The sequence below is a fragment of the Triplophysa dalaica genome, chromosome 6 (genome assembly GCF_015846415.1).
Source record: "Triplophysa dalaica isolate WHDGS20190420 chromosome 6, ASM1584641v1, whole genome shotgun sequence".
Lineage (NCBI taxonomy): Eukaryota > Metazoa > Chordata > Actinopteri > Cypriniformes > Nemacheilidae > Triplophysa > Triplophysa dalaica.
Genome location: NC_079547.1, coordinates 19,143,082 through 19,152,598, shown reverse-complemented (window position 1 = coordinate 19,152,598; position 9,517 = coordinate 19,143,082). Strand labels below are relative to the sequence as shown.

Here is a 9,517-nt window from a genome sequence, read left to right as displayed (position 1 = left end):
GTTACTACGCTGAGAAATTGGTAAAAGTATTTGAATTGTTATCACTATGGTTACTCTAGTAAAATAATGATTCATTTTAGAAATGCATGATAGTTAACATGTGGTATGACTGTCATGACGGAAATGACAAAAGTTGTAGACCAAACTCACTAGTTTCAATGAAAAGGCACATTTCAAAACTTCTGTCCCAACAACAACCAAAGATGTAATAAATAATAAATAAATGCATTTAGCCTGAAATCTACAATATTTACACCGAATACTTTTCCTCTATTAAAACCATCATAATCACGCTTTAAAAAAACTTGTAAAGTGACTTTCACAGTGTATTGTTGGCAGTGTTGGCTTCACATATTTTCACACTTATAACAGATACAACGAAAAATAGACAATATAGCACATGGTGCATCCCTGCAGACAATGAGCTTTTTTATTTGGTTGACATTTCTACTGCTATACATAGTACTCGCCTGGGATTGAGAGGTACCATATTATACCACAGACTTGAGCCTATAGCACATTTAATAGGCCCGTAAGAGCCTTTATGTCAGCTTGCGAAGGGTGAAAAAGAAAAAACCATCACACTCAGCCTAATGCATAGCAAATTTTGAAAATGTTCAAAAAGCTTCATATATACAATGGAATTCACACTGTTTGCTGTATGCTTATGACTGTTTTACAACATTATTAAACATTCTTCCTATGTTTATGCAAACCTGTACACGCTAGTTTATTTTGATACAAATCAAGCATCAACATCATGCCCACACACACACAAAATAATACACCCCAGGTGATGAGGTTGATGCCAGTAAACTCAAGAGTCCTTGAGTGAACTTTAATTTACATTTTACAACAAAAATAACTTTTTTACATCATTTCAGAAAAGAATAAGACTACCATCACGTTCAGTCATCTTTTACCGTCGGGTCCATGATGCACTTCCCAAAAGAAGCTTAGAAGCCAATTCACAAAACCGCAATCCGCTCATATCAAGAGTTCTAACATCTCACTCCACTTCAGCCACATGGGCCACCTCCACTTCCATGGTTTGGATGATTTCGGGGGAATCTTCCACCTTGACAACAGATTGCTGCGCTAGAACATAGTTCACCACTTGCATAATGCTCTGATCTGATAAAGTTGTTACAGAGCCTTCGCTAACAGCCTGCACAGCCTCCACAGTTTCTTCGGTGATGAGCACAGTCTCTATCTCCTCTGTGGTGGGAGGCTGTGGAGGTTGGAGTTCAGGAGGCAGATCGGAACCGAGGATGCTGACGGCGTGTTCTACCTGCGTGCCTTGGTTATGGAACTGCAGTGTGTCCTTCTCCAGCATGATCTTGCCGGGCAACTGGTCTCCGTGGAACTTGCTTATGTGCTTCCGCAGTGACCGGGCGTCTATGTGGGCCTCCTGACACAATGGACACACGTAAGGGCGCTCGCCCGTGTGAGTGCGAACATGCCTCTTTAATGAACGGGCATCTGCCCATGCCACGCCACAGGTTAGACACTCGAAGGGTTTCACTCCTGAAAAAAAGAACAGACAAACATGACTTCAGGTTTATAAAGTGATTTATAAAATAAAATCTCAGTTCAGCATAAGACTGACACAAAACAAGCATATGTAGGGTGTTTGATTATAATATGTCAACAGGAAAACTATTCGATTCAACTAGTGATTCATTTGTGTAATTTCCTGTATAGTCGGTTCATACAGAGAGCTGCAGTGCCACCTACAGCAACTTGAAAAAATACCACAGGTTTTTCTAAACAAAAACTGATTCCATGCTCATTACTATTATTTAAAACATGCAACACTCACCCTGGTGATTGTTCATATGGCGGCGGTATTCTCGGAGCTGAGTGAACTTCCTCCCACAGTGTTCGCACTCCCTCTCCAAGTTCTGCTTCACTCGGCCCTTCTTTCCATGAGTGGCTTTTTTCACATGGCGTCTGAACAGGGCCTTCTCAAAGAACTCCTTACCACACACATTACACCTGCCAAAGACAAAAACACATGCCATGGAGTTTGTCTACAAAGCATCTAATTTACTCTAGAGTCAGGTATTGTGAAACTTGGTGTTACCTTAACTGAGCACGTTTAGACTGTACAATGTTATTTATCTTATCTGTTACATAGCTTTATAAGAAGTGATTAAATTTATAGCAAGAGAATTTGCATATTTACACCGCAACATCATTTTCATCACATTTCCATTTATGTACAGACAGTTTCTTCGGACGCGTTGTTAACTTCCGGTTTGTGTTTGGTTATCGGTCTGGCTTGTAATTTAACAATTTACTTAACATTACATTTTTATTGTCATTATTAAATAAGATGAATATTTCATTGTATACTACTTGCACTAAATTAAAGGAAGCTTACCAGAAGTTAGGTTTAGGCCACTGAAACTGTCTATACATGCATGACAATAACGTTATATATCTTTAAAAATGAACATACAATTGCTCTGTGGTGTCAAGAGTAGGATTGCTCTTTTTCTTACCTGAAAGGCTCTGCAACAGTGTGCGATTTGACATGAGAGTACCAGTCTTTCTTCCAACTGTAGCATTTCCCACAAACCTGGCACTGGAAGGGCTTCAGGCCTAAGTGCTTATTCATGTGCTGTTGCAGGTCTTTTGCTTCAAAGAAGCTCTTATCACATCTATGAGAAAGAAATAAGGTGTCAGATATGTGGGAAGGTGGTTTAACGTAGGCATTGAAGTGTGCGTGTGTGTTGGGATGTTAAGGACTTACTGAGTACATTGGAATGACCGCACCTCAGGTTTGGGTAAATGTTTTTTGAGGTGTTTGCTCAGTCCGGACGCACGGTGAAAGGACGCTCCACAGGTAGTGCATAAGTACTTTGATTCACCTGTCAAACAAACTGCTGTTACTAAGCCATTCACTACCGGAGGGGGAGTTTGTTAATACTAGGAGCGCAAGTGCCTTCGCAACAATTTGATTCATGCTTAATACTGAACAATGTGATGCATCAAACAAATGCCTTCCTATGTCCGTACCTGTATGAATGCTTGTGTGCTCCTCCAGGCTTCTCTTGGTAACAAAAGACTTTTCGCAGAGGTTGCAGTGGAATCTCTTGAGCGAGTCGTGGAGCGCCCGGTGCATTTTCAGGCTGTGCTTGGTGGCAAAGCTCTTTCCGCAAACCTTACAGCTGTGCGGCCTCACCCCTGTGTGGTGCAGCATATGAATACGGAGAGAGTACAGCTTGGGCAGCGTCTTGCCACAGATGTCACACACAAACTCCCTCTTGGTGCGGTACTTTGCTGAGTCTTCCGACTCTTGAGAATTTTCTGCCACCGTGGATCGCGTCACGCTGGCTCTCTGGGTCTTCTGATGCTTGTGACGGGCCAAATGCGCCCGGAGAGAGGCTGCATACTGGAACTCTTTGTTGCAGATCTAAAAGGTTAAAAAGATGGTCAGGTGTGACTTTGCTGATAACAACCTGGCAGAAAAGCAAAAAGGCAAGGCAGAATATATGCAGAATACATACGCTGCATTTGAAGCTGCGAGTCTTCTCGTGTTTAAGAGCATGCATGATGAGAGCGTAACGTCTCTGGAACACCATGCCACACTCATTGCACACGTGATCTCCCTCCACAGTTCCTACTGGGTCTCCCATCATCGTCCCTTCCTCTACGGCTTCAGACATGTCTGTAACAGACTCCGACTCCTCTGCTGCAGTTGCAGTATCGGGAGCAGACTCAAGCTTTGTTTCTGAAAACTCATCTGGGGAAATGAAGAACAGTTTTTAATAATACAATAAATCACAATAATGAAAAGGCTCAATATTGTGCACAGTTAAAAACCTGTGAATATTCCTTGCGATCTTAATTGTTTCGGTTTCAAGAGCGCACATTAGCTTATGTTTATCAAACATGTCATAAGCCATTTAAAATGTTAACACTATGTGTAAACTTTGTAAGAGGGTCAGAATGAAAATAGCGGCTTTTAGTATAAATAAAACAGACATTGCACAAGAGTGACTAAAGCACAATACAATTATTCTAAATAAATAAGGTAACCATTAAAACTACTTGCCAAACTCACAAAAATTTCAAATATGTTTGAAGACAACTCATCAGTAAGTGATAAAATAAAAACAAGTAGTCAAAGTACATGCAATTGCACAAATAAATGCAATAAAGCAAAATAAACAGTAATTATGGCATACTATGGGCATAATTTTGCGTAGATATGCCTATTTAAGAGTAAAATGTGAAAGAGAACCAGGATGCAGCTTTCCGGTCGTGTACATATTTTCAAGAAGACACAAAAGAGAAGTCGGTAAAGTTCTAACGGGCTGATTAAGATATTAAAATAGGCAAGACTTAAAACGTGCAAATTATAAACTTTAGTTATGATTTAGCTGGCCCAGGGGTCACCCCTGCGGGCTCCGGGCCATCCCCACGCAGACAAAACAATATTTTTAGCTTTTCTGAATTTACTATTTAGCTATTAATAAGGACAGGTTTAGGAAAAATCATAATTTTTGTTTCATTCTGCGAACTACAAACAACATATTTATTCACATTCAATCATTACAAAAGTAATTTGTACATGTATTTAGGAAAATTCTGAAAGATGATCAGTCTCTTACATAGCTGTTGGGTTTGATTTTGTTGAAATTCAACAGGCACTGGACTGAAATGGCCATAATACCTCTAGAAATGCTGATTAAATTAAAAATTATAATAAATTAAATTGTTTTAAATAAAACTTTATACTTGAATAATTAAAGGAAACGTCAGCCCAAAAATGAAAATTGTGCCATTAATTACTATTGGAACCTGGCGCTTTGGTATGGTTGCGTTGCCATCCATGGAGGAGTCAAAAAGCATTCCTAATATGCATTCTGGGGAAAAACAAAGGTCCTAGGGATGTTAAACTACTTGAGGGCGAGTAATTACTGGCAGAATTTTCATTCTTTGGTGGAGGTTTTTTGTTGGCAAAAACGTTGTAACATTTTTTTTAAGGCTACAGTCTTTAAAAAAACGACGCTAGAGCGCACGATCAAAACAACAACAATGGCGTTGAAAGAGTGTAGAATGTTGGGATCTCTTGTCTTCAACTCCACCGACGATCAATCATGTTAGCGGATGAGGTAAAGTTCAAAAGTTTTATAAATCTTGTGTATAATTGTGGTCCATATAAAAGTGACTGCTCGAAACAAGATAGTGACTTGCTAGACACTATTTCCGCATTTGTCCACGACACTGTTGTCATGCGGTTTCTACGTTAGTAAAGGCGGTAACAAAGGGTAACAAGGATATGACGCCATTGACAGGTGACTGCACAGCCCCGTGTGACAGTTTCGTTTTTTTTTCATGATTTACAAGTAGTAGGGAAACATTTAAGATATTGTATGGACTCAGCTGAACAAATTATATAACACTAGTGGTTTTTGGATATTTTAGGGCAAAATTGTTAAAAACTGTACCTTTAAGAGAACAATAGTTTTTCAACCTGTTTTTGTATAAAAATACCGCAATGACACTGTATATAACAATAAACGTTCCATTGATTATTAGGATATGAAAAAACTAAGTATCGTCACATATCTACTCACCAGAAATCTTCCTCAAAGTCTGAACCACACGACCTCTCCTGGCCAGTTTTTGAGGTATCTGGGGACAGTGAGATTCCAGTGAGACAATTTGACCAAGTGGCTTGTGTTTTTATTTATGCTAATACTTTGCATTAAAAAAGTAACAGACATATTGACTATTAATGATTATGATGGATGTATGTCCTGCATACCTTCATAGGGGGCGATGAGCTATTCTCTTCCTCCTCATTCTCAAGACCCATATGAAGACGAACATAGCTTCCTTCCTTCATAGATCGTTTTCTTAAGTATCTCTTGTTAGGATCTATACTTTCCATTTCCTTTTTCTCTTCATCGGCAGCAGATGCATCTTCAATGTCCTCCATCTCTGTAGGGTCCTCCTCGGGAGGAGGCTCCGGCAGCTTCACTTTAGGTGGTCTTCCTGGCCTTCGTTTGACTGGTGCCGGAGCTTCCTGTGGGATCGGTGCCGCTGGCTCGGGTGGCTGCGTGGGCTCCGCCTGCACAGCAGGTGGTGCCACTGCAGCTAAATGCACAACTTCAGAAGCATCAGCTTTGACAGGATCCACAGTAATAAGATAGGTTCCCGGCTGGATGCTCTCTGCTACAGGAGTGTCACCAACTTGTGGCTCCTCTACAGACCAACAGGCCTGCACTACAGCCAGAGACTCACCTGAGCCCGCCTGCCCAGAGTGAGTCACCAAAGTCATGGTCTCGCCCTCGACCGCCTCGCCACTGTGGGCCACCATAGCAAGAGACTCGGCTGATCCAGCCTGTCCGCTATGAGTAACAACAGTCATTGTCTGTCCATCGACAGTCGCACCAGCGAGCAACGCTAGGGATTCAGCAGTCCCATCTTCACCAGTTATTACAGCCAAGACTGTCCTGCCTCGGAAACAACTTGGCCATCACTCTGCATAGTCACCACGTAAGTTTCAGAATTAATGGATGGGATTGGCTCAGGGGGGACAGGTTGGTTGGTCACCACGGTGTGGATGTCTCCCCTCTGGTAGACCATCAGCTTCTGCTCCTCCACTTTCTTATGTACAGACTCGCAGATCTGAAGCACCTCGGCCATTAGTAAGTGGCGTGCCAGCGTGGCCACCTCCGCCATCACGCAAAAGTTGAAGGTCAGATTGGAGGTGTAGGCGAAATCCAGCAACGGCAAAAAGCTGGCTTTGCTGAAGCCTGGTGGGAAAAAATGGAAATCGCATGATAACGAAGGCAACCTCATCACTCAAGATTCAAGAAAATAACTGCTGTCATCTTACCTGAGAGGTCAACCACAGCTTCATGACTGGTCACAGCACCCTTCTCCACAAAGAGTTCATAGAAGTATTCACTGCAGGACGCCAATACAGCTTTATGTGCGCGATGTTCCTCGCCCTCGATGAGCAGAGTGATATCGCAAAACTCATTCTTGAGTCGTTGCTGGTTAAGCTTGTCCAGCATGGTCTGCCCATGCTTAGGTAAGAACTGCTTGACAACACCGCTACTGTCCACCTATGAGAAACATATATTATCATGAACTTTACAAACCAATAATACGACAGCAAAGTTCAAAGGACATATTTTGATTCAATGGAACAAATGTGGGCATAATGTACTCACAATCACCAGTTCGTGTTTATCGACAACAGCAGGCTGTTCATCATCCAATTCATCATGTGCGTCGTCGTCGTCTTCCTCACTGACCTGGGCTGCAGTCTTTCGTCTGAACGGCGCTTGTTTCGTGGCATCCTCAGGACTCCCTCGTACCCTCTCTTGTTTGCTTTGGCAATGACCACACTCCCGTATACAATCCTTCACTTGCTTTAGAATACCTGTTTTGTAACAATGAAGAACAATCCAGTTCAGAAGTCTTGGACTACTTGTGTGAAATATTTCTCTTGATATTTTGATCTCAGAGAGTATGTCTTCCATTAGCTTTATCCACAAAAACGCATTTGCGAAAACATCGGCCATTTAGTTTCTTTCATCACAGAAGTATTTTTAGACTTAGACAAAAAGTAGTTAATAAGCACATAAATTTGATTAAACTATTTTAATTCTGCTTCAGAAGGAACAAAGGTTGATAAAAAGAAAACATTTTTTTTTTTTAGAAATACTAGGTAAAGAGTGACTTAAGGTCCTGAAAAATAACTATTCATTCAACTACACAATTTTGTCACAACACAATCTCAATGTTATGATTGTATTGTTTTATAGCTTTTGTGTAAAATATAGAATACAATTTTAACAAGTGACCCTAAAATAACGGTAGTGTGCACTTTTGTCATGGAATTAATATCTAGCCTACCTAGAACAATGCAACTTTCTTTCTCGATCTTATGCCCATTAATATTTCAATATTTATAGTCAACTGTCAAAGTCAGATATTAATAGGTTGAGCTCCTTTATGTCAATTGCTATTGCAGACAGACAGGAAGGAAATATTTAGCAGATGACACCTGTCACAACTTTTTACGATAAGAGCATCACATGCGTTAGGCACAGACAGAAACACTGATATTGATATTAGTGTACCTCTCCACCAGTATTTCTGAGAAATGATCTCCCACGTCTGCTGCTGGTTGAAGTGTTCCCCTCCGGACGTAATGTGCGCCTCCGTGATGAGTTCCTTCCGCCGAACGGCCTGCAGCACCACTTCCAACTCCGAGAATTCATCCAGGCCCTTCTGTCGCCTCTGATAATAAAGAATGCCATTGCGAACTATGTAACAGGCGGCAGCTTTGCGGATCTTCCTCTTGGTGTTGCCGTGCGTGCCCGGCGCGTACGGCTCCCGCTCGTCAGTCAAATAGCGCTGGATAGCTAGATAGCTCTCCTCGTTCGACATGTCCACGATTAATGACACTCAATCGACAAAGAGAAGACACATCGGAAAATGAGTGATGTTCTCGAGCACAGAATTCAGTCGGGTATTTTTTCAGCCCGTTTCAACTTCCATGGATGACACAGGAAAGTATCGCGTGTGATATTTCCAAAATGTTATTCAAGGGGGAACGTCAGTTCTGACCGTGTGGGGTGGACTTGCATGAACAGACAAAATGGCTGCTGCACAACCGGATGTTGCGATTGAAATGGCGGAAACGCGGATGACCAGGCCTCGTGTGTAAGGCGTTAACAGCAGAGGGCGCTCTTTACCCAAAGGATAATGTTATTCTGATCGAGTTAGACTAGACATTTGACAAAGTAAATATACATGGTCCCCCGTAGACCCTGATAAATATTTTTTCTTGACGTTATTATTAAATATGCTCAAAGAAATCATAGGTCGATCTTAGTCCAAGTATAGTTTGTTTCATGTTTACTGTTTGTTATACTTCCTATTATTTTATATCTTCTGTAGCCTATCCATATTCTGTAAAGTGCATTGAGGCTAGGAAGGCGCTATATAAATAAAAACGTAGGCCTATATAACTATTAATTTAATAAATATATTATTTCAAGAATTATTAATAACATAATATGTCTGACAAAATGTTAAGAAATGGTTACACTTTATTTTACGAGGCCCTTGTTACATGTTACATGTATTTACTATAGTATCTACTATAAATTATGCATAACTGCATGTAACTAACCCCGAACCAAACCCTATACTGTACATTTAGTTAATTGCTATTACTCCGTACTTAAATGTATTATTACGCTGTAACATGGGCACTGTAAAATAAAGTGTAACCAAAATATGAAATACAAAAAATGCAATATTATTAGAATGGTCAAAAGGCATAAAAATAATTTATTATACGTTCCTAAGGGTGGGCTATTCTTGCTTACAAATCCCTCCATGAACACCAAATGAAGATCAATGTATATCTCTGAGCCTGTATGACTAGATTCATTTAAGGGTTAAGCTAGAAATACTTCTTAATAAATTGTGAGAGGTGTCTTTACCCCCCACTTACTTTCCATCTAGGTACACT

The 9,517-nt window shown here is 40.8% G+C and overlaps 1 protein-coding gene across 1 annotated transcript; it reads right to left on the bottom strand.

Annotated features, from left to right (window-relative positions):
* Window positions 1–385: 385 nt before the first annotated feature.
* On the bottom strand, window positions 386–8,657 carry zbtb11 (zinc finger and BTB domain containing 11). Its single transcript, XM_056749939.1, is given in 12 exon segments — window positions 386–1,527; window positions 1,823–1,998; window positions 2,508–2,666; window positions 2,759–2,876; window positions 3,025–3,421; window positions 3,516–3,751; window positions 5,592–5,649; window positions 5,783–6,468; window positions 6,471–6,776; window positions 6,860–7,091; window positions 7,200–7,411; window positions 8,115–8,657. Coding segments are annotated over 12 exon segments (3,408 nt in total). The 5' UTR covers window positions 8,425–8,657; the 3' UTR covers window positions 386–1,009.
* Between the last annotated feature and the right edge of the window lie 860 nt (window positions 8,658–9,517).